Source organism: Pavona decussata, unplaced genomic scaffold (genome assembly GCF_977016875.1).
Source record: "Pavona decussata unplaced genomic scaffold, jaPavDecu1.1 SCAFFOLD_180, whole genome shotgun sequence".
Taxonomy (NCBI): Eukaryota; Metazoa; Cnidaria; class Anthozoa; order Scleractinia; family Agariciidae; genus Pavona; species Pavona decussata.
The window spans coordinates 1,805,142-1,830,947 of record NW_028145590.1 but is presented as its reverse complement, the minus strand read 5'-3'; the positions used below and the strand labels follow the sequence as shown (position 1 = coordinate 1,830,947).

General features: G+C 40.3%; 2 protein-coding genes across 2 annotated transcripts in view; both read right to left on the bottom strand.

Annotated features, from left to right (window-relative positions):
- Positions 1 to 12,573, bottom strand: part of LOC146463202 (fibronectin type III domain-containing protein-like) — a 35,262-nt gene extending 22,689 nt beyond the window's left edge. The window contains exons 1-6 of the mRNA XM_085084755.1: positions 12,421 to 12,573; positions 8,495 to 8,571; positions 6,213 to 6,542; positions 5,412 to 5,726; positions 2,303 to 2,414; positions 551 to 753 (exon numbers count right to left, since the gene is read on the bottom strand). Coding sequence (XP_084940881.1) covers positions 551 to 753; positions 2,303 to 2,414; positions 5,412 to 5,726; positions 6,213 to 6,542; positions 8,495 to 8,549 — 1,015 coding nt within the window. The 5' untranslated portion in view covers positions 8,550 to 8,571; positions 12,421 to 12,573. The remainder of the gene's footprint in view (positions 1 to 550; positions 754 to 2,302; positions 2,415 to 5,411; positions 5,727 to 6,212; positions 6,543 to 8,494; positions 8,572 to 12,420) is intronic.
- A 5,002-nt stretch (positions 12,574 to 17,575) lies between these two features.
- Positions 17,576 to 24,706, bottom strand: LOC146463201 (diamine oxidase [copper-containing]-like). Its single transcript, XM_085084720.1, has 2 exons — positions 23,981 to 24,706; positions 17,576 to 19,585 (listed from the first exon to the last, which is right to left on the bottom strand). The coding sequence occupies exons 1-2, from the start codon at positions 24,657 to 24,659 to the stop codon at positions 17,925 to 17,927; spliced, it is 2,340 nt and encodes a 779-aa protein (XP_084940846.1). The 5' UTR covers positions 24,660 to 24,706; the 3' UTR covers positions 17,576 to 17,924.
- Positions 24,707 to 25,806: the final 1,100 nt, after the last annotated feature.

Below are 25,806 nucleotides of genomic sequence, written 5' to 3'. Positions count from 1 at the left end.
TTGACAAGCTTCGTGGTGGAAGCTCCAACATAACTTTAGCAGCTTTGTTTTGTAGAATTTGCAATTCTGACATCAGGGTATCGTTATTTTTGTCCCCCCATACAACGTCTCCGTAATCAAAAAGAGGTAGGATTAGGGTATTGTATAAGGTAACTGGCCCTGGTTTGTAATGGCAGTAGGTTTCTGATTCTCCTTAATAGGCCTATCCTCTGGTTAATCTTTATGCAGATAGCATCGACGTGATCTGCCCAGGACAATTAAATGATGTTGCTCTATCAATGCAAGTGTCCTTCACTTGAATGGAAACTTCTTGGATACGATTTAGTTTGCAAGGAAGTCAAGCCTTAGTACTAACAGTTTTCAGGCAGCTCTCACAAGATGAATCTTGCATCTCCCTATAGAAGCAAATTACACCTCTTGACACAAGTGTCTCGTCTCCAGAGTCGAGAGTCACATCTCACTAGGAGGAAGAAAACTTTTCTTTGAGGGATACAGACTGCACTTCACTTATTTCTAACCTGTACTGCAGCTAAATTTATATTACACATACCTTCCACCACCAGGCTTGTAGTTCTTGGTTGGGCACTTGCTTGAGAATTCTCAGCCTCACAAGTATATGTGCCTTCATGAAATTCTCTTTGCACTTTGACAATAATCAGCTGCCTTCCATGGAATGCCTTTGGGATCTCCATTGAGTCTTTCCCATGCGTGAGTACCACCCCATTCAGCTTCCAAGTTATTTTTGGTGCAGGTCTGTATAAAATAACAATGTTTTGCTGTATGCTAGTATAAACATCATAGGAATTTTTGCATTAATTTGGACTATAAGAAAATAATGGCAAAAAAGGACAAAAGGAAAAATAGACAAATGTTAAAAGCTTAAAATTGCTTTAAGAAAGTTAAATGTTCCTCATTTGAGTACCAAAAGTAATGATAATCATTGTCTTCTGGTAGAGCATGTGGCAGATGTAGAATGAACAACATGGCACAGCAAAAGGTAGATTCTTACTTTAGTTGTAAAGTACAGTGTACCTACATGTAATCTCCAAGAAAGAAGAGAAGCCGAACAAAATTCTGATGGAGCTAGATTACGATGAGGTGGACAATGGAACTAATATAGCAAAGATCAAGCAGCTGTTTCAGTGAAGAAGGACCACGTTTACTAAAATGCATTGCTGTCAAAACAAATTGAATGCCGAAGGGTTTTTTCCATGAGCCGGTCACGGATCATGATTAACTTTGACCACCCTAAGTTCCTGCAGGGCCCATATTAGGGAACTTAAGCAAAAACGTTTTTGAGCCACGGACGCAACCAGAAATTGAATGTTTCCTCTTTTGGAGTGTTTTCACGCCAAAGTGTTTGTAACATCAAGCCACAGTCATCAACAAGAACTTTTCATGTCAGTGGTAAAAAGCAAAACCACGCCAGAAAAGGAAACACTCGACTTCCAGTTGCTGCTCGTGGCTCACGAACATCTGTGGTTAAGCTCCCTATTTTGGCGGGCAGGAGAGCCCTAGGACCCTTAAAGGCAAAATCCCAGAAGGGTGCGATTATGGTTAAATCGGAGAATAGCAAAAAATGAGTTTTGAGATACGATTCTTCCGATTCTCCGATTTTCCTACTTGGCACGATTCTCCGATTATTCCAATTCTTCCGATTATACGATTCTTCCCGAAACAAGCGCACTACACATGAAATATATCTCGTTCTTTAATCAATTAGCCGAAACAAGCGCACTACACATGAAATATATCTCGTTCTTTAATCCATTAGCCGAAACAAGCGCACTACACATGAATATATCTCGTTCTTAAGGGAAAATCGTAGAGTCGGAAGAATCGTAGAATCGGACAATCATTTCTTAAGTCTCTTAAGGTAAAATCGTAGAATCGGAAGAATCGCAGAATCGGATAATCATTTCCAAAATGTCTTATGGTAAAATCGTAGAATCGGAAGAATCGTAGAATCCGATAATCATTTCTAAAGTCTCTTAAGCTAAAATCGTAGAATCGGAAGAATCGGAGACTTCAATCGTAAAATAGGTAAAAACCTTAGTGGTAAATCGTAGAATAGTACGCCTAAATCGGACATACTATTCTCCGATTTAGCCATAATCGCACTGCTCTCCAAAATCCTGGTAAGAACACTGCATCACAATTTACTAATAAGAAATTGGGAGAAAAGTCGTATCATTCAAAAGTACCAATCCATGGGTCTTTTGCCAAGCAACTCCTGAGGCATCTCAAGATCTAAAGTATGTAATACACTCACATTATTCATCTATAAGCAATTTACACTTACCTTCCGACAGCAAGGCAATGTAATGTTTTATTTCTTCCCTCAATGGCTTTTTCTGTGCTGGCTGGAAACTCAATCCATGATGGAGCAAACAGAGTTTCAGGATCTGTTTGGCCTACGTCAACATATATACAAATTAAAGTCAATGAATTATTTAATATCTACCTACGAGGACAGTTCAATATATTTATGGCATGACCAGGTTGGAAAATCAGAAATATATTGTACTTTTTTTTGTAAAGGCCGTTGTAGAATCTTGTTTGTTTGCTTAAATTATATTTACCTACATGTAGATTTTAGAAAGTGCTAAGTATAACCAGTTTTATAGTATCACAGACAAGGCAAATTGAAGGTGTGGGTGAAATGAGACCCTACGTGACTTTTGATACAGGTCAAATTCTCCTTTTGTTTCACAGGGAAATACAGTACCGCCTGGAACTATTGACCCATCGGGACTAGGGCATACCTCGTCTTTACCCTGGGTAGTGGCCGCGCGTCCACCTAGGTGAAAAAGCCGTCGTTCCGCGGTGGAGACGAGGTACAGTTTGCCGCAGTAAATTTGCCGCGGGAGAAAAGACAAAGCTTGCCGCGGGAAAGAACAATGGGGACTGGTTGCATTTCTAAAATAAGTATTAGTGTGAGTGAAGACATTTATACTGCGAGTGTTCGAGGTGCGAAGAATCAGTGCTTCAGTAATCGAAGGAGTAATTTGAAGTCAAAATGGCGTTGGGTAGTTCGCGTAATAATTCAAATATTAAAATCCTGAATCTTTGCCTCGGCAAATGTTTGTATTCAGTCTTTTCAGAGATAACAAAAGTAACTAACAATCCAACACTAGAAAGAAGGTCGTTATCTCCGAGGGTGTGTTAAGTACCCAGTGAAATACGTGTACGTTGATTTACATGCCTTTTGAAACACTCAGTATAACTTTACGAAAGAGAGTTCGCTGAATTGTCATAAAAGTCCTTTTTTTTTAATTTAGTTTGTTCATTTCGATACAAGTGACGGAGGGCAAGCGTCTTGTAACATTTAACCGTAATTTGCATAGGAGCAAGTTTGATGTTTGTTTTGTACTCGTTGGAACCACCGCTTCTGATTCGTAAGCTTTTTTTATACGTGTCCGACCAAAAAGCTGCTAAAAATATCTCCTGAATTTTAGAGCAAGTTTGTGTTCTAAAAATTCGGATATTGAGAGGGAATATTATTCTTGTTGCAGTGCCAAGTTCATTTTAGAAGAAAGAGGTTTGAAATAGACTTTAAACACAAGCGAAGCGACAAAATTTGCGAAGCCGACACAAAGGTTTCAAGTTACAATAACATCGTCATGTGCGAACATATTTTATAATCCGTGAATTTCGTAGGTCAGTTTTCTTTTCTTTTACTTCTCCCAACTTAAAATTGAAATAACTTGGCAAAAAATACAAAGTAAAACGCGGACTAACATTCTGGAACGCTGCCGTGTTGCATCAAACAGTTTGTCACGTCAGGAATTATTATTTGGGCGCTGAGCGACACAAAACATGCTGAAATATTGTTTGTTTTCAATTTATAAATGATTTTAAAAGGCCCGGCAAACAGAACTCCACGGACTGTGTCGAAAACTCAAGTTTGCCCGACTTTTCCTTGAGCAAATCTGCACGCTTCGAAGCTTTATAGTGAATATGCGCATTGTCAACAAGAAATCTTTACGAATTTTGGTTATACCAAGTTTTGAGATATTAAATCAGAATCTCCCTCAAAGGATTTTTCAAATGTGGTCCGATACTCGAAAACGGATTGTCATTTTCTTCAAATGGTTCAAGCCTTCAAGGGCCGAAAATCGTATGTGTATCGCACATGATCGTCACCCCTACTTAATGTTCTTTGGTGCGATTTTGCCATTAGAAGTTGACGAACCAAAACACAAGGGAGACAAAAGCATATTCAAACTCTACCGCGTCTTTCCTTTACCAAGGTTTTACCTGAGTGAACTTTCCCGCGGCAACTTTGGAGCCATACCGCAACCGAACCGAGGAAAAATGACGTCCTACTGCGGGATTACCGAGGGAAACCCGCGAGTAGGTCCCGCGGCAACGACGCAGCAAATGGGTCTATAGTTCTAGGCAGTACTGTACAAGGCAATTTGGAAGGAGAATCTAGCTATTTATCAGAAGTCACTTAGGGATTTTTTCCAGGCACTCCTTCAATTGTTTTCAATTGCCAATTTTAGCATTTGGAAATGCATTTCCATGCACCTGCATGTTTTGAGGGTGCCTGGAAACTTGCTTGTAATGTGCATATTAAGAACATCATGCAGAAAATGGCTATAAATAGACTTGAGTGATCAACTTACTCACAGAATGGGAAAAGTGACTTGCCATGCAATAACAAAACTGCTGCGTTTGTTATTGACAACTACAGTGTACATTGTAATTAAGGAGTTTTCTTTTTTAAAAGAAAAACTACTTTGTTGTCAACAGGGTATTTTTCACCATTGTAGTCAAAAGCTTGATTCACAGACGAGAACTGTTTTGTCATTGATAACATTTTGTTATCGACAACTAAAATTAAATATATCTTATTTGATGGTTTTACATAAAATACGCGCGGATATTTTTCGAGTTGTGTAGTATTTTTCCGAGCCCAGAAGGAAAATGTTCGCAAGTATTATATGTAAAACCATCGAATAAGAGATTTATTATTCCACTACAAATATATTTTGTTATTTTGGCTTCTCTGTTTTGGTAACAGTTTTGAAATACACCCGGCATTAACTGTCCATCGGTATATGGCGCGTACGAATGACGTAAACAACGCAGAAAGCCAGTTAAATGTCTTTACATGTAATTTGATGGGATAAAATGAAAAGATACAATGTAAATGACAAGTGATTGGCATGCTAAAACTTGTTTTCGAGCTTGCATCGTTTCAAAAACTATTCTTCGTCCAGTCCGGCATTGTTGCTCCTTTTATCTGCCTTTTTTCGTCCTTAATTCGCTCTGTTGTAAACCAGTCAAACCGGAACACTACAGTGTATTACGGTCTCATATTTTGCACGTTCTCTTGACTTTATTTGGTGAAATGACATAATAGTCGAATAATAAGTTATCTTAAACAGTTGTTTGAACATTACCTGGAGGTACAGTAAGTGTCAGGGCACCAGAGGAGTAAAACGTGTTTGCGGCTGACATGGTGCACTGGATACCACCTAATCCCTTAATGTCACTAACGTCCTCCAGTTTAACAAACAAGAAGACAAGGTCACCATTTGGTTTAATTGCTCGTCGCTCATTCATTTGCAGCTGGATCTTAATGTCTTTACCAGTCCAAGAGAAGTCAACCAAATTACTGGGGAAGTGGGCAGGACATTTGAAGGTTTGAGTCCTGCCAAGGGTAACTTGCTGATCAGGCAAATCTTTTTTACCTTCTTCAGTAAATTCTCCCACAACTGTCAAAAAAAAAAAAGGCGGTTTATATATCGAACAATCAGTGTCGCTGATTTGATTTACTTCAACTTTCGACCAAACTAAGAGACTACATGCAAGAGCCATGCAAAAATTGTTTGAGGTTCAAGAAATTAATCGTTTCCTCAACATCTGCCATAGAGATCCTAGAAAAATTCTTCGAGCGTCTCTAAACTCAAAACTTGAGACTAGATACTCCATAACTTAGAGGATCGAGGATTGTTTTGAGGCGAGACTGTCAACTTACATTTGCACTGTACTTAATAACTTGCAAAAATAGGCCACTGACAAATTTGAAGGAGAAATTAATGGTGAGAACAACAATAATAATTATTAAGAATTTAATTATTTTCTGCCCTTTCTGGAAGGCAATATGTACATGTATGTCCTGCTATGCAAAAAAAAAAAAAAAAGAAAAAAAGAAAAAAAAAAGGATTTCCAAGCTCTTTAATTGCGACCCAGTGTCTTACCTGTAACAGCAACTTGTATTTTCCTGCTGAACGTTTGAACATTAGTTACAGTATCCTCGACAAAGCACTGATAACTGCCACCGTCTGTTATACCAAGGCTACTGCCTGTCAAGGTACCATCATCACCAAGCCTTCGCTTGCCAAACTTTAATTCACCTTCAGGAATAAATGTATCGTTGTGCTTCCAAGACCATTTCAAGTTGCTTCCGATTGCACCACACGGCAATACAAGGGCATTGTCCTTTCTAAACTTCACCTGCTCTGGGTTAATCAAATCATGCTTCAAAAAGTTTGTGATCTGTGGAGGAGGAGGTTTTGGTGACTGTTGACCTGGAAAACAAATTTTATCAAGCATACATGTAAGCCACTTTTTCACCTACAGAAAAAACCCCAGGCAATGGGCAATTTCGTTGCTCCTTGACCGTCCCAGATGTCCCCGATACTGGTTAAATTAGGCAACTACAATACCACCTGGAACTATTGACCCATTTGCCTCGTTGCTGCGGCGGGACCTACTCGCGGCTTTCCCTTGGTATTCTCGCAGTAGGACCCTTTTTTTCCTACAGTACCGCCTGGAACTACTGACCCAACGGGACTAGGGCATAGCTCGTCTTTACTGCGGGTAGTGGCCGCGCGTCCACCTAGGTGAAAAAACGGTCATTCCGCGGTGAAGACGAGGTACAGTTTGCCGCGGACAAAAAGGCGAGGCGTGCCGTGGGAAAGAACAATGGGGACTTGTTGCATTTCGCACATCTGCAAGTGTTCGAGGTGTGAAGAATCGGTGCTTAATCAAACGAGTAATTTAAAGTCAAAATGGTGTTGGGTAGTTTGCGTATTCAATCTTTTGCTTCTCCCAACTTAAAATTGAAATAACTTGGAAAATAATACAAAGTAAACTGCGGACTTACATTCTGGAATGCTGCCGTGTTGCATCAAACTGCTTGTCACGTCAGAAGTGACAATGTGTTAGGATTGCAATTATTATCCGGGCGCTGAGCGACACAAAACATGCCGAAATATTATTTGTTTTCAATTTTAAAAGGTCCGGCAAACAGTACTCCACAGACTGTGTCGAAAATTCAAGTTTGCTTGTTTTTTCTTGAGCAAATCTGCACGCTTCAAAGCCTTGATAGTGAATAAATTATGCACATTGTCCTCAAGAAGTCTAATTCAAGAATTTTGGATATACCGAGTTTTGAGATATTAAATCAGAATCTTCCTCAAAGGATTTTTCAAATGTGGTCGGATACTCGAAAATGGATTCTCATTTTCTTCAAATGGCAAAGATGAGGTGCGGCCTAGTCCAGATGGGTCAATAGTTCTAGGCGTTACTACATGTATATCAGAGTTACACAAAACAGAGATGCAGGAGAAGTTCCCCAGTTTGAATTTTTTTTTAGCTTTTTTGGTGACTACATATGTATACTGAGTTGTCTAGAGAGTTTGTACTGAGTTCAACATTATTTGTGACCCTCATAGACAGTCAAAATTGAAGGGGTAAGTGGAAAAAGCCCCAAGCGACTTCTGATAAACTGCTAGATTCTCCTTGCAAAATGCCTTGTATTTGCTTGTGTTGCAAAATGCCTTGTATTTGCTTGTGAAACAAAAGAATAATCTGACCATACACCAAGTCACTTAGGGCCTTATTTTGTGCTCCAGCTGCTTCAATTGAAATTTCCATCGAGAATTTCAGGAACACTAACCACCGCAGTATATGTGGACATGTCAGGAAAATAGAATAACTCCTGAATTTCCATGTTTATCCTTGGCCATCCCAAATCGTCAGGATATTTACGATTTCATGTTACCATAGCTAAAAAAAATTTTGGTGCGGTCCGCAAACAGTGAAATCACCCTCAGGCTGGTAATCTGGGATTTGCCTGATATATGAGAGTCACAACACCCCTGTTCAGTAACTAACTTTCATCCACATACACTGTAGAAAGATATTTGTTGTAAATTTAGTGTGAATTACTTTAATGCAAATTGAATTAAACATACATAAATTTAAGTTTAGGAAAAAGCTCTAAAAACTTCAAACCTAGCATACACATTGTTAAGTACAAGAGAGAATTGTGCCTATTGGCTGTGCTATAGGTTTGTAAAATAATTATTGTTAGTAAAATGAACCGCCACTGGATTGATCAATGAGGAGATGTTGTACAATACTTTTTTCATTCTCTTGCTGTTTCAATTCTTACAAAATTGTAGTCCGAGATTAATTACGTTTTGCTTTGAGCATAGTGTATAGTGATCCAACCCAAACCAAAGCTAATACTTACCATTGGTCGGCACAGAGAGGCAAAAAAATGAAATCAAGAGAAGCATCTGCCACATTGTTAAAAAACGAACGAAATGCCTGCAAAGAAAGGAATATTGTTTTCTTGGTTAATAAACCGCTTCAGTCTGGTGATACAGTTGTATATCCAAAGATATATAAATAATAATGCCTAAGGCTGAACTGTCTGAAAAATGGTCAGTTGACCAAAAAGTGAAGCTTGGAGGGCAACTGTAAAATTATGAGGACAATCTTTAGAGCGGTTACCAATAACATGCGACCTATCGCCTTCAAAAGACTCAGATAAAGTTGCGTTTTGGTGGACGTCAATCAAAGAAAAGCTGTTGCAATTGTTTTGAATTCTGAGAACATTTCAAGGCAACAGAACGAAGAAATGGACAGTTTTATCCGCTGACGGATGGTAAACTTTATGAAAGTTGATTTCCAAGACAGGTTATCTAAAAAGTGCCCATTGTTTAGACGAAGCCGTATTTTTTTATAAAACATCTGAAATAGCTACACCTGACAATTAAATCAGCGATGCATGCAAGTGAGCAAATTATCACATGCAGTGAAAATCGAATTTTTTAAATTGAAAAATACCTTTTATTTGCGCTTGATCTGGCTGGAGAATCAATTTAAATAAAGTTTACCTTCTCTTAGCAAGGTAAAATTCTTAGTTTGTTGCAGGGTTACCTTGGAATCTTGTCAGAATTCAAAATAATTTCAAAGGCTTTTCTTTGATTGATGTCCACCAAAACACACCTTTATCCGACACATTTGAATGTCGTAGGTCGCGTGTTATTGGTAACCGTTGTAAGCCAAGGGCATTACCATCTGACACTCCAGCAAGCTGTAAAGGGGTATACTTAAGAGACAAACAATAACCACTGCAGATGAGTACAAATTCAGAATGACGGCCCTGTGGAATTTAATGGTACAATGGCCAAGTTTTGGTTTACAAGAAAATAATAATCACTGGAGTGGTTTAATTTTTACATTTTATTCAGACTTAAGTTTGAAATTGTCAGATGCTAGAATTTCATCCAGAGACTTGATAGAGCTTTAATATAAATCAAGATTAAACTTTGGGGTTTCTTTATCTAATCAACAGACTCTAATGTTTTGAGCAATAATTTTCAAAGGAAATGTTAATATTTACATATTTACTGACATTTTTGGAGGGGGGGGGGGGTGGGGAACAAAACCTAGATTCACAGAATAAAACAAGAAGGTCTGCATTGTTTCTCATTTATTATTTTAAATGAAAATTAAATAAGGTTATATTATTTAGTCTAAAACTAAACAAGTCAACCCACAGTTAGCCTGGCAAAAGCGCATATTCCGGAAACATTTCGCATAACTAGTTACGAGTAAAATATGACAATACGTAATGACTCATGCAGAGGAATAGACTCGATCAATATATTTTTCGCTAAACGAAAATAATTTGTAGACAGCAACGTTTGTACATACAACATAAATACCAGGTTAGATTTTAACTTTATATGAACAAAATTGAACACAATATGTTCGTAAAATTTCGTTCCCTTGGGTGACAAACAGGATCGATTCATCTGCAATTTCAATACAATTGTGTAAATGCAATTATGACAGTGCAGTTGGCGAGAAACAGCAGAGCCTCGTGTACGTAAATAAAGATTGATGAGCGTGAGCTACATTACATTTTTTCATTTGATAGAAGCGGGATCGCCCCTAGCATTTTTAGCTTCTGATTTCAACAACGATACTGTTTACAAAAATATTGAAGGTGGTGATGAAACAGCGCCTAAAGACGCGTTGTAACGTAACTTAATTGACAACACTTTTGGGTTTGTATCGAACGCTCTTCACGGGGAAGTTTAAAAAAAACATACTAACTGGAATATTTTGCTTTTGCTCGTTGAAAATGTTGTGGAAGTAAATCGATTTGTCGTCCAAATGAATTGATGGAAGACGTTGAAAGTTCGATTGACGAGAATCAGCCAAGAACGATTTGAGTTTAGTTTAAATAGTCTGAAATGTCAGCCGTCTCCTCTCCCTAACCCACAGGGGGCGCGGGAGAGTAGACGTCTGAATTCCGAGCGTTATAATGTCGTCCGTTGACGTCACACAGTAATTTATGCAAATTTGCATAAATAAAAACCTTTGAAACCAAATGGCGGCCACTAGTCATGGAAGCGCATGGAAGCATTGCAGCATGCATAATGTAGGAGGTTGTGTGCGTTTTGTAAGCCGTAAAAGTTGAAGACGAAGCATCAAGAATGTATGAACGGGATCGCACTTCATTTTCCACCGAAGATGAATTGAAAAATGTTCCGATAAATGTTATTAGTAAATAAAGTGTTGACAGGCTATGGCCAGACACGACTCCTATTAACGTGGTATGGTGGTATGAAATGTGATTTCTCGTTATGGTTTTGCTTTTTTGGACTGTTTTTTGTTTTTTTGTATGAAATAAGAGTAGGTCCTTCAGAATATTTCTCGAAGCAATGGTTGGTTTTGAATTAAAAGTCATTTGCTCCTCAAGATGTTTTTGATGTTAGGCAACGCCAGGTGGTAAGTTGTGACAAAAGAAAGAATTTTGTTTCGCACTTTATCGTTTTGTTGAAAACCCGACCTCCGTTCAGCGAAAATCAGAGCTTATTTTTTCAATGAGATTGTAAGGGTAGCCTCTAGCCCAAAAATGCGTTTTGAAGTGGATGATGTTGTAATAGAATGATTTTGCAGAGGAGGTGTTTCGAAGAAGTCTCAGGGCTTCATTTTTTATTAGTCCTTTTCTGACCCCGGTGGGAGGCAGGAAGAAAAATGTGTACTGGCAGGTCTCTGTAGGTTTTTAAAAAGTGCGTGGGAATGTCAAGGATTCCCGCATGATTGTAGAATCGCTGAGACTTCTGAGAACCAACTACTCAGTGAAATTTTATTTTGCAATACCAACTTCAAAACGCGCCTTCAGGCAAGAGGCTATCAACACAATAACCTCTGAGATTAAATTCACTGAACGGAAGTCGGCTTTACAACAAAACGAAAAAGTGCGAAGTAAAATTATTCCCATCTTCACAACTTACCACCCGGCTCGAGAAATATTGAAAGAGCCTCCCACTCATCTATTCCAAAAAGGAAAATCTTTAAGAGATATACTCGCGAGAGCAAAACCACATTAAAGACGTCGTTAAACGAGAAGTCACTTTTCACACCAGGAACTTACGAGTTGTGTCTGGCCTGTCAACACTTTATATTCGCCGCCGAAATGGAATATCTGTTTTCACAAGTTCGACCAATAAGAAATGGTTATCTATTTCAATTAGGGAAGAACCAATCAAAAACTACCTACCATATTCGCAAAAGTACGTGACGTCAACGGACGACATTATAACGCTCGGAATTCAGACGTCTCTCTCTCCCGCGCCCCCTGTGGGTTAGGGGGAGGAGACGGCTGACATTTCAGACTATAGTTTAAAGGTCGCAAAAAGTATCTGCATAATTTGAGATGGAGTTGACGACGATCTAACTGACACTGTAAAAGAAAACATTGTGAAAGATGATTTAAGAATTTCAGTTTTTAGATGCAACCTGAAAGTGGGAAAGAAAATGAAAAATCACCGTTGATTTGCAAGGGCTTCCTTTAAAATTTGACATTGATTGGACAAACGGGATACCTTGAAGAAGCTAAAACTAGCCAAGCTCGAATCAGAGAAAGATAGCTAGCGAAGAAATAAAACATTAGGACCCCTACTGCACTGAAAAAGAGACTAATAGACCACAATTAAACAATGTACGTGGTGATGTCAGCTATATATGCCGATCTACAAAGATACATAATAACTTGTACGCCGCTCGATCAAATCGATGCACACTCAAGCATCAAATACAAACGCGAATCGCTTCTGCAGCGAGAGCGAATTATTGCTAAGATTAAGCACCTCTTACCTTGAAACAGGCACCCGTGAATAGCTGGACTGTATATTCAAGTTGAAACTGTTCTCAAAAGATGATCAGAACAACTCAAAGAATGTTTAGCAGACGGGAAAACAACCGTTGATAAATGAAGAAATGTGCAAATTTTTGGGCAGGGCTCAACAATGGTCACGTGATGTGTGACGTCATTTTATTTGCCACGGGCAGATATTTCGCATTTTATTCAATCAGTGGTGATTCAATTGTTATTTTCAGACATGACAAACCTCTATAAACCACGCTTTCCCTACTCACAATAAATTATCAGCTACTTTAAGGAAATGAAGTGCAGATGATTTCATGTATGCTAATTTGTCGACATTTTTTCCGTCAAAAACTAAAAAATTATCCGCTTGAATGATATTTTCTTTACACTTAAAATTGATACCGCCGAATCATTCGTGGCTTGATCTTGAGTCCGTATAGACGGGCTTTGTTGGATATTAATATCGCGTATATCCTATATATATCTTTCTTGGTTCGAAACATCTGATCTGTTTTTACTGTAAACTGAAATCATCTCGTTTTCACTTGCATCTAATTTTATTCATATCATTATTTTTGACCATTACCATTTTTGGGAAAGTGAATAATTTTCTTATGACTGAAGGAACTGATAAAACTCGTTTCGCAAATATTGCCATACAGGTCAAATTCTATCTTTTAGCTGGGCAGGAGTTTGGGCTTTTTTCTTATTCCGCGGCTCTTTCACAAAAAGGCAGATCGTTTGTCTGTATTAAAAAGGTTTAGAAAAAATTGGGGTTGACGGGGGCTTCCATTGACAGGAAGAATGACAGAAACGGGCCATCATGATTCATAGCAAATTTACACCACTCAATATCTTTGTTTCAGAAATTACCGCAGGGCTATCAGACTCTCAGTAGTAAAAATTTTGTCAAATATTGTGAGGCTTACGAATGCACGCTTCGACACGCTACACCCTGGGCTAAGGCTGACGCGAATCGTAGACAATTAGATGACTGATCTTTTCGGGGACACATTTATAATATATATATATATTTTTTCGATTTGGAATTGACAAGAAAGGTATCAATAGTAATCATGTACGGTTTTTTAGCTTAGACAATAGCCTGCGTAGCAGTCGTTTCCGTTTCCTTCAAGCCAAGCGGGTCAAGCGCGCGAGGGCATTTGGCAAAGGAGCAAAAAAAGTAGGAGCGGGGGGGAGGGGCGCTCCCACTTTTTTGTTCCTTTTTGCCCAATGCCCTCGCGCGCTTGCCCCGCTTGGCTTGAAGGAAACGGAAACGACTGCTACGCAGGCTACTTAGACAATAGAAAAATACATTGCAAACCACACCGGATGTTCGCGGTGATATTCCTGAATATTCCAATACATATGCCATTATGACGTCACCGGAAGGATGGGTGCAGTCACCCCGGTTCTCAATCACCCGTCACTCAAGAGTGGCATGGCGGGAATTAATTTGTGATTACGTTTTGTCACGCTATCTGGCTGGTAGTAACATAAGTCACGCTATTACAGCGCGAAATACTTGTACACCGTACAGTAAGAATGGTTCTAGTTATTTGTTTATCAGGAAAGTTCGCGAAACAAAATCCTTGCGTTTTATTCAATTTGCGATAAAAGAGTTCTATTCATCGCAAGCTTCAGATAAGGAGGACATTTCCTGAGGCGATAATTGAAAAATTAGAGTGAGTTTGCTAATTGGACTTTTTATGGCAATAAGGTAATCTGCGGTTGACGGTACCGCCATTGTCAGAAAGGGATCGAAAGCCCGCCACAAAATTGCATGTAAACAAGGGTGTTTCAGTTTCTTCCATTTGCCGATGGCGTCATTCATTCCTGGCATGCGTGGAAGGCGCCGAAGGGGGTGGTAGAGGGTCAGATCATGACTGAAAGTTAAACCGTAAGAAGAAGGAGAAGAAGAAGAAGAAGAAGAAGAAGAAGAAGAAGAAGAAGAAGAAGAAGAAGAAGAAGAAGAAGAAGAAGAAGAAGAAGAAGAAGAAGAAGAAGAAGAAGAAGAAGAAGAAGGAAACAGAAGAGAACATGGCTTAGACACAGACTAATTTTCGATTAAAATGATTGGTTACCTATGTAAACCTAGGGATCGAACTCAATGACGGCAGAATGCTTGGACTGCAAGCAATTGCCCACGAGGCTCGCGAGGGATACGCGCGAGCTACTCTCGAAGTTAACGGGAGTTTTTCTGGGACACCAAGGGCTTTAAATAAACTGTCAGCGCAGATCAATTAAAAAAAAAATAGGCTACCAAATTAATGATTCGACTTACCACCCGCGGCGACAACTTTTTTTTGGATAATATCGCTCACGAGAGAGTGTTGATAAGCCGGGAGAAGGCGCTTATTTTTTTTTTCATTTATTTTTAATCCGAGTATGCGGAAAAAGCACCTTGAAGGAAAATAACACACTGAATATAAATAATGGAAACGAAATGGTACGTTAAAAAGGCCTCATTTGCCCCGCTCCAAGCCAATCAGGCTTAATTTAAATATTCCCTTTACACGAGAAGGACGAAATACAATAACCTTCTTCGCTTTTCCAATCCGTGTGTGCCGGTGCTAAATAGAACGCTTTTTATTGTACTCAGGGCACTTACGCAACAAAGCGCTCTTTACAAGGTGGCGCTAATTGAAATTTGGGCGCTTATTACAACTACACTCAAGAATTGGTCCCTTGTTAAAATTTGGGGCGCTTATTGGAAGGTCGGTGGTAACTCGGTTCACTGGTCCCGCCGACCCGTTAAGAATCCCACACCGAGATCCTGATCCCCTTTCTTATTGTCACTGTAAATGATATTTGTCTGTTGACGAGATCTACTCTGCGATTAGTAGAGATTCCTTGGATACCCTGTGTCTGTATTCTCAGGCTTAGTGTTCATCCTTTATCAAAACTAACCAGCTGCATGACATTGATATCACCGCTTTGGTTGTCGGGAAAGAGTCAGTGATCACCATGACAATAACCGCTGCCCAGGAAGCCTGTAGGGCTAAGAAACACAACTGCATTCTCCACCAGCTACGACAATCAAGTATCGATCGGTGTAAAACAAGTCAACAATTGAGTTTCGTGAGGTGGAGAAAACTATACCTCTTCAAACTCGTTTTCTATGTCCGTACTGTAAGTTACGGATCCTCGTTTTTTTTCCCGTTGATTCATTCGCGCTTGGGCCATAAATCGACGGGGGAAAAACGAGGATCCGTAACTTACAGTACGAACAGAGAAAACGAGATTAGTAAGATATTTATTATCAGGGTGAATCGGGGGCGCGCGAAAGGAAGTTGAAGTTTAGCGGGCAGTTCGGTGAAATACCGCCCGCAAAATTGACCAATCACACCGCGCGTACTAACTGAGAGATATAACAAAATAAGCTTACTGAGTACTAACATGACTTCCAAGTTAAATGCATCTAGTGACACGAGAACTTTACGCGAGCTGTTCAGGAGTATGCAAAGCAACGCAAAGATGCACGTTTTACAATATAGAAGAATGCAATAAAAAATCATTAGTCAAGATTAGACCTTTTTGTTTTTTTCAATAAGAACGGCCAATTCTTGTGATTACGCTCAGCCGTGACTAAATTTCCTTGGGACGTACCTTTTAAGGGTAAAATTAATACGCAGTCGAAAAGAAGGTGTAACAGGGTTTCCGGTTCAGACTTACAAAAGGAACATTTATAGTCTGTAATAAATCCTATCTTATATAATTTGGTATTAGTGTACAGTATAGAGTTAAGGACCTTGTATTGAAAGGCCTTAACATAAGGCTCGGAACACACAATATGAGGTAAAATAAACACTTTTTCTAATTGATCTTCGCTTAAATTAAAATCACGTTTCAAAACTAACGAGTGTTTAGAAAATTGTGCTTTTTTGCTTAAAATCAGCGTGTAATAGTCTTTTGACTTTTTCCTTAAAATATCAAAAGCGTTGTTATTAATTATCAGGGAAGGTGGCCCTGCCAAAAAGGTGTGATTATCAGTTTTTGATTTTGATTTTAAGTGGGACGGTATAGCATGTCTGAGACCTGCCCAAACTAGAAAATTTGTTTTATCAATCTTTTTTGAAATAGTATTAAAGGATTCTGTAATATTAAAATCGAATAGAAAATCTGTGACCTCAATAAAACCGGACTCAAAATAAGTTTTGTAGAATATTGGCCTGTTATTTATACAAATGTCTTTGTTATTTCAAATTACATTTTGCCAAAGTTTCTCTGTAGAAGATTCGTCGCGAAACTCTGCCCACCGCTGAAGCAGTTCACTATAGAATTTGGAAGAGATTGTGAGGTCTTTTATATCATAATTGCAGTGGAATAAGAAAAGGCCGCCAAAACGTTTCAGTAGGTGATGTAAATAATTTTTAAATAAATAATTTTTAAATATATTTTTTTTATCTGAAAAAGAACCCCTTCAAGTAAAAGACTCTAATTTCGCGGCCGTGATTCCTAGTTAACTGGTTAATTTTACCAAAAGAAAACGAATCGAATTTGTCCAATATGTTTTATAATTAACTAGTCTGAGATTTTATATGCCATAGATCCGGAACACTTCTTTACAAACAAAGGCAACACTCTGGCTGCAACTAAACAGAAATTAAAATTGAACTTCATAAAAGATAAGAGAACCCACCCTGGGGATATCTCTTTTTTTTTCCTGAAATGTTTGTGTTCATACGCTTTGCGATTCCTAACTTTTATACATGTGACCTTGACTAAAATACTTTTTTTTTTTCATTTGTAGGTTTGCATCTCGCAACTCCAAACTCCAACGCGCAACTCGAACCTCGCGACTCCTCAACTCGCATTCCTCGCACACCCTATTTCTTTGAGCATTGAAATCAGGGTCTTGCTTATCGTATTATTCTTTATAAAGTCGTTTTTCAGGGCTCTTAAAACGGATTGAAATGGAATGTTTGCGTTTTTGTTGATTTGAGTTGATGCCCGTGAAAGCAGTCCGCCATTACTCAGTGAAAAAAAGAGATAAAAATACTTAAAAACTGAGAAACTAAAACAGTTCCTGTTAGCCTACGTAGCTAGCGGTATTATCAGCCGCCCAAAAGTCGCCTTTGCCCAGCTACACAGCCTAAAACCTCCTGTGGAAAACATAACTCGATAAACTCTCCTTCAACCTTTCTTAAAATGCGCTTATATTTTATTTCCATGATTATAATGTAGTGTAACATATATTTGTATCCATAAGGGGATTCTTTAAAAAAGTTCTACTGGTAATAAAATCATTTATCATTTCAAAATCAATATTGACCAAAATTCTGTGTACATACGGTAAGCTGCGTTGCAGGTTCGTGAAAAATATAATAAGGCGTGAAAAAAGCGTGGAGCGCGAGTGTGTCTCTCTCGTGCGCGTGGCTCGCGCGCCATCTATTTTTCATGCGCCTGCTACGCTGGTTATATATACGGTAAACGTTCTTCTAAGTTTCTTTTCCAGTGTTTCTAAGTTCTTAAGTTGCATGCCGACCACCTAATAATCACCATAGAGTCCAAAAAACTCAATCGACTTGTTTTTAGGGGTGCAAGCTGGACCAGTTGGAGTTCCAAAGTTCTCAATCTGCGCCCCCTTATCCGAAGGCTTAATAACCACCCCATCATATGAGGCCATAGAAGGATCCTCGTCGAAGTAACTGAAGGGCCTTAACAGGAAACTAGCGGAGTTCCCTGGGGTTGCTGTATTAGGGACATCTTCCGAGTGCATGATGTGCATTAGCCCCAAGGTAACCCAGGCAACCAGATCTTCTTGTTCGATGTTCTCACCATCAACATACTTGAGGAAGTCCAGCACGGGGTCAGCCATGTCCTGCTGATTGTACATACAGGAACTTTTCTCCTCGTTCTCCTTTCGCTTGGTCACGTGCATTTGGTTTAGCGACCAGGCCGCGCCCTTCACCATTGGCCAACTTTCCGGTAAAACCTGTTTCATCATGTCACGGATTTGAATGCGGTAACCCCGATGAACGCCATAAGAGTTCTTCTTTTCCGAGTTGAAGAAGTTCAGAAGGCTGGGGGTGTTAAAATTGTACTTATAAACCGCCTCGTCTTCGGTTTTCCGCAACTGGCGATGGAGAACTTTCTGTACTTGATAGTCGTTTGGAAACCAGGGGTTGGTTATGTTAGTGAGACCGACTTGTACAACTTGATGCGAATTCTTGGTTCCCATTACATCCAAGTCCACTTTGTAATTGAAGATATGATCGTGGAGGGTACCTGCCATTTGAGGATGTATCTGATAGGCGTAAGGATCTTCATCCACGGTGTAGAAAGTCGTTTGGGCATATCCACTTGTTGTCGTTCGAACCTCCAAGACGGCGTTGGGATAGAAGATGTAATCCAATACATAGTCATAGTTGTAGGTAGTCGAGGCTGTGCGTAGGATTAAAGCACTTCCAGGCATACCTCCATAAAAATGATAACCGTCTTTGAAATTTGTGTCGTAATGTCTGCGTAGGGGAATTCCCATGTCCTGCTCAAAAACGCAAACAGCGTTCTTGAATTTGGCGGGATCGTTTCGGCCAATCAAATGAACCAGATCAAAGAAGGTTGCTGTATTAGGACAATCCACCCCGCGTAGAAGTTCAAAGGTCATAGAACCCATTCCCCAGGCCACATCGAGGAAGTTTGTGAACATTGGCTTGGGAGCCCAACCGGAATAGAACGCTTCTGCTTCCTGTGCGCTCAGTTCGTAAACGATCCTCTCACCATTGAACTTGATATCAAACAGTTGTATACCGGAAGTGGTGCGCGACCGGAAGTCAAAACTCCAGCCCATGTACTCTACGTGATGTCCGCTGATCGTGTACCGTTTGCCATCAGGCTCAAAGAGCTGAGGGTTTCGCAGTGGTTTAGCGGGCTGTGGATTCCCTCGTCTTTGATAATTTGAGAAGCTTCCTTTGTCTTTGGGCGCCGGGAAAGTCATCTTCGATCCGGCGTCGAACGCGATCAGAAGTTCTTCTACAGTGTCATAAGTCGCGTTGTTGTAAAATATTTTTTCGACTTTCCAGAGCGATACATCGTTTCCTCCTGTATCCACCATGATTTCGAAGCCGACAGGATGAATGTAGTATCCGATGAGGTCCCTCATCAGCCAGGTCCAGTGCTTTCGTTGGTTTACCTTAAAAGTACTTGGTCCTGTAAAGGGATTATAAAGACCTTATTTAAAAATGGCAGCCGTGGCTTTCACGGTATGGTTAGATCCCCCCGGGGAGGTGGTCAGTTTCCATATATATGCTATACGGTATGTGCGGAACCTCAGAGTATAGTTTTTTTGGGCCGTTTAGGTCTAAATATAGGGTGAACCATTTTGGTATGCAAGTCTGACAACGGATATTGATTCTAGAAACCTGGCCCCAGTTCTTCTGGATAAGTCGCTATCCAGAGGAGCAAATGTACTCCAACCAATGCTTTTGGCAAGTTTTCTACACAATCCCATTCTTAAATTTGACATACACTTCTACTCTATTCACAAATTCTAGGACTATCGTGAAAGTCTTGCACACATTTTATCTGCCGGATAACGAGCTATCCAGTGGATAAAATTATCCACCCTTTGAACAACTGGGGACAGGGGCCCGTTTCTCGAAATAAAAGACCCGGTAACTTATCGGGCCCGGTAAGTGATTGTCGTGATAATGTTTCTACCTTAACAGAAGTCAACTGTTAATAGCTTTCAAAACTAAAATTTAAAATCTTATAATTCTATGGCAACATTGGCCAAGTAACATGTCTGTAATCACTGAGTAATCGGCGAAAAAACATTTAAAAATATACTTAACGGGCCCGATAAGTTATCGGAACTTTCGAGAAACGGGCCCCAGGTCTGAAAATGGAAATGAATATTAGAGGCCAGGTCTGAAAAAGAGTACCGTATTAATTTGGTCTGAAATATGGCCAGGGTTTGGAGAACTGAGCCATTCATCGTACATCCCCAACAAAAATTCCAGGGATTACCCTCCCCCCCCCCCCCCCTGCCCCCCGCCCCCAAACCTGACTTGCCACAATATCAGTTCATCTCGTAACTAGCCCATTTTACGGTTGTGCGCCTAGTGACCTGGCCTTTTAGTGAAAGCGAGGCTGGAGTTAATTTTGTTTTGATACAAACCTCACTGCTTTTCATATGAAAATAATGTTGCTATAATCGACTAACTAGTTTCAACGGATTAACGCATAGACATTCAATCACCTTTGAAATTTACCCTAAATGGATCAATTTGCCAACCACAGGTAACCCAAGCTCAATACATGTATTGGTGCATTGTGATAAAAAAAATGAATTGCGAAATACCATGCAATAACGGCTGTAAATTCTCGCTAAAACGCATAAAATGAGCGGTGTGATCTTATAAGACAAGGTAAGACGTTTGCCAGCTTTTCTTTTTAGCTATGTCTTATAATGGGTTTATCTAAATCCCAGACGAATCCTTTGTACACCACGTAATCGCCATTATGCAATCTTGGAAACGCAGCACCGATAATGAGACAGACAGCGAACCCGAAAAATAAACGCGCGATGCTAGGTTACCGTAAAATCCTTCAATCCTACATCAATTCTTGAATACTGAGTTCGTAACATGCGAGTTCGGGAACAGCCCCCTTTCCCCCCGATGGGGGGGGGGGGGGTATTCCCTTTTAGGGACTGTACGGGGAAGCTCCGCCCCAAAGGGATAACTTTTTCACCCTAAAGAGTAGAAAGCCCTTGCAGGCTGAAAACTTCGGAGGCGATCTTGAATTCTCTTTTCCTTTGGTAGAAAATTTGACTGCCCTTCGAGAAACTTGCAACGCGAGAGCGACACCGTAACAACATGAACAATCTCTTGAACTGAACCTTTTGTAAGTCTTAGATAACATATAACCTCAACCAAATGTCAATCAAGACTAATCGATCAGAGCACTCTTGAACACACGTGTTTTGGTCAAGTGTTTTAAAGAATACACATGCGGAAAATGTGCGTTTTACTGACATACCCTTCAAAAATTTGATGGGAAAAATCTTTGTCATGCACGTTGCATTTAAGATAATCACACACACAGATTTGGCTGGAACAAATGATGCTTTACTAAGTCGATAAGCTTACATGAAGCACAAATACGATGATAGAACAAACTGTAGATTCTTAGTGACGCCCTGGCTCGTTTCACGTGAATATCTCAACTCGCGACCATCAATAACCACAAGTACTCCAAGCTCTATGAGAGTTATAGACCGTGACCTTTCTTTGCTCAACTAAAACTCACTGAAATCGCGATAAATCGCTCCAAAAACCACATAAAAGAACCAACAACAGACAAAGGAGTTCAGATAGAGATTTTTTTTTCATTGAAAACTCCTTGGTATTTTTAAAATGATATAGGAATAGCCTCCCTATTGGCTCGTCACGCAATCTTCCCTCCATTGCGTGACGAGCCAAAAGAGCACTACAAACTAAGAACCACAAACGCTACAAAGATCACGTCCGCGACAATTTTTTTGCCAGGAATCTCCATTTGTCTCGCTGTTAACTAATTGTTTAATTTCTCGTTGATCTCATACACTGTGAACTCAATAAACCTGGAAAACTCTCTCGAATACTTAGCCTGCGTAGCTGGCGGTATTGTAGGCGCGCGCGAATTAAAAAGTTTTGGCGGCGGAGCCGTTAGAAGCGAGCGGCGAAGCCGCGAGGAGAATGGGGAGGGGCACTTTGAAATACCGCCTGCACGAAAACCATGGGTTTTTGAATAGTCCGCACACCAGTGTGCGGGAAAAACGGATTGGTCGAGAGAAGTACATACGTCAATCAAATGTTAGATGATCCCTCGTATATTTCCCAAGGGACACTTTGCTTTGCTTATGAGTATGACAAACTATTCGGTAAAAATAACAGCCTGTTTTCTTTGTTCCTTGCATTTGAAGGAGTCGATTCTAAGAAATTGAAGGATTTCTTAGGGGTAGAACTGTCCTTGTATAAATTCTTTTTTGCTCGAGGACTCCTGTCCGGCGAAGACACAGACGACGGAAGAAGACGGTTAATCCTTACTTGCGTATATTGATCCGAAGACCAGAGCGGAATTTCCAAATTTCTTTCTAGGCCGGAGCGAATGAACCGGACAAGTTCAACTACGTTGAATATTTTCCTACCACAAAAGTGACAAACTCGACTCGATAAAACAGTAGACTCCACAATGTTCAGGCCAATTTCTGAGCAAAGTTCTGCTAATGTCTTGCCTTTACGCTTCGCGCGACCTGAAAGTTTAAATAAATTTTCCGTTGAAACGAATTTGGTACTTTTCTGATAATAACCGAATTTTATGTTCAGATTGACACCACAAAACCTACAAAAGTCGTTAGCGTTTTCCTCTTGGCTTTTTCTTCCTTTAACTGGCTTTGTAGGCATGTCTCCTTTCGATGCAAATTCTCCTTTATCCGCCATGCATGCAACAACAACAACAAAGTGTAAGACGATCGCCTTTACGCGTATATTTCGCGCGAAAATTGTTCTAATTGGTTGATTTAATTGGGATCAGTTGAGGTCAATGAGGTGATAAAAGTGGGCGGCATTCAAAATACCCAAGTTCTCTGGCAGGCGGTATTTCTCGCAGCTTCGCCGCTCGCTTTTAGCGGCTCCGCCGCCAAAACTTTCTTTCGCGCGCGCCCACAATACCGCCAGCTACGCAGGCTATCGAATACTCGTCTCCCTGGCTCGTTTCAATTTTGGGGGGAGGGGGGGGGGGGGGGCAGACTCTCATAAAAGGGGCGGGGATACTCGTCGTCTCGCTGTGGGGTGTAAAATTCAGATTTTGGTCTCACTTAGGGTGTTCTGGCCAAAAGGCCATTATATTTAGCCGTGAAGGTCTCGTTTAGGGCTGCACGCGAAGAAATTTAAAAACAATACATATTTGTCTGTGTTTAAAATGGTCTCTATTAGTCTCAGCTAGGGGTAAAAAAAAAGCTTGGGCCACGCTCAGATTAGTCTCCTTTAAGGTCAAAATTTCCGACGAGCATACCTGCCCCTTTCATATGAGAGTCCCCCTTAGGGTTTCAATCTCGATCTCTTTTTTCCTCAGTAGACTACGCAAAAATTTCCTGTTGTGTCTCATGTTGACATAGCCATGATAAACTCTCAAACATGTCATCTCGTGTTTGCTCACTATATTCGTAAAATATTCAACAACCGGAGTTTGAATAATTTCGCAATCAATTTTACAGAAATTACTGCATTATGGTGCACGCAGGAGGCACGTTTGGCCCTAAGTCAAAATGGCGGCCAATTCTTGGATTGTGAAAGGGCATTTCTGAGCATGGATAGGAAATAAAGCTTGCCGTTGGTGGTAGCCCCTCGTACAGTCGTGTTCATTCTATCAGCAGATCAAGTATTCACCTCTTATCTTTTTTGTTCTATAAAACTATCAGCGTGTACTCCTGGAGTGTACTGGCGCCTCTCACCTCGCCCCCATCCCCTCCCTCACCGTTCCTATTACGCGACCTCCCCCATTACAAACTGGGCCAGTTTTCACCAGTTATTTTCGATACTTCGAGTAAGAAAAACTAACCTGTAAAGCCCCAAGTCAAACACTTTTCTTTGCAGTCCTTATCCATCGAATAGCCGTCATAACTCTCCTTCAGCAGTCGAGAAGCATGTTTCGTAACATTACGAACCAGTCTATCCACTTCATCAAGCTCTTTGGGATCGGCGAAGCGCGCGTTAAAAGGAATCGGGTATTTCTGCCCTGGCCCCGTTGTTTCACTATGTTTGCTTGGATTTTCTGCAGGACCCACGAGGAATTCTGTAACGTCTGGATTTGCTTTTCCTCCGCCGTAAATAACGACTCGAGCCATGCGTTCGGGCTGCTGGGCGTTGCCGTCTAGGTACTGTAGTGCTTTATCCTTTGGAGGTTGTTGCAACTCGATCAAATAGATATAGTTGTCGTTAATGGACGCTTCATCGTACGCTGTAACATTAAGGGCCGATTGCCGTAGGATGTAATCTCGTATAGCGACGATTTCTTCCTTAGATAAATCGCGGTACAGCTTTGCGGATCGCGCGGGTTGAGGGCTGAGTTTGGTGGTCTCTGGACAGTCCTCCACGCCAGATGATTTGTCTGCAACTGGTTCCTTGTTATTTCTGGTGGCGACGACGATTAACGCGATGAGCAGAGCTAAGCATACTACAGCTAGTACACCAACGAGGATTTTCAAAATTAGCTTGCTTTTGTCAGCTTTCTCCGCCATGATCGAGTATTGCAAAGTATGAGAGATGATCCAGCTGAGACCCGACATGTGAGTGATTCTATTGTCTCCTGATGGACACAAATTACCCTATTATGAAATGGCACAGCGCCCATGTCATGATTGATCTTTTCAGTGACCCAGGCTTTTAACCTTCGTCTGCGGCGTAGGTTCCTCCGAAGACAAAGGAAACAAATTTCAAAACATTCTAACGTTTATTTTTCCAAATGTAACTTGTCCGTTGGGTGACGTAAAACTGGACTACGGTGGTCGAGGAGTATCATGAAAAAATTATCTGCTTTTGATTCTTGTCTCGTTTTCTTATTACTGCAAATATCGATTGTGATTGCAAACGTCCTTCAGTTTGTTAAAATTTGCTTTGATTTATGTTATTTTTTAATTCTCAAACGAGATTCCTCTCTTTGATTTATTTTGTTTCGTTTTTGATTTTAAAAATTTCGTCCGTTTGATTTCATGGGAACATTGAAACCTTCAATAACCTTTGCGAAGGCTATTGCGCTTGCAAATACTGATCGAACGTACAGAACGTGCAACTGGGTCAAAAATTAAAAATAACTCTCGTTGACATGACCGCAACTCAAGTGAAATGTTTTCTGTTTTGGCTGTGTGTTTGCAAAGGAAACAAAATGGACAAATGCTGAACAATACTCCAACCTGCAGTAATGTTTGGGTTATTGGAGGGAAATAAAATCCAAAACTCAGAGTTTACAATTTAAATTTGCTTTGCAGTCTATATTGCAATAAAGGTATGTGACGAAATCGGTGTTTAAAGGTTTCGCCTAGTTTGCGTGCAGATTTTTGCAACGGCGCTGAAGAGATGTTATCAGTAAAGACAGGAGCCCATTGCCATTGTAATGGGCTCCTGGTAAAGATCAAATTCAACAAGTAGATTTGTTATCTATTTGTTATTTATTACCGGACTTGTAGCGGCGACATATTTGGAGAAATATTTCCTTCCATTCACGTCGCAACAAAGTAACCTGGGGGCATATTCACGGCATATTCACTTTCAGGGGGCCTAATGGGGGGGGGGGGGGGGGGGAGTAATTACAAGTCAATGAATAGCTTTTCCAAAGTGTTTCCTCAGAGCCGACAGGAACATAGCAGTGAGGGACCGTTCATTATTTAT

Coding starts and splice junctions, on each gene's coding strand:
- LOC146463201 (XM_085084720.1), bottom strand. CDS start 24,659: ATGGCGGAGAAAGCTGACAAAAGCAAGCTAATTTTGAAAATCCTCGTT. Junction 19,586..23,980: donor TTTGACTTGGGGCTTTACAG/GTTAGTTTTTCT, acceptor ATCCCTTTACAG/GACCAAGTACTTTTAAGGTA.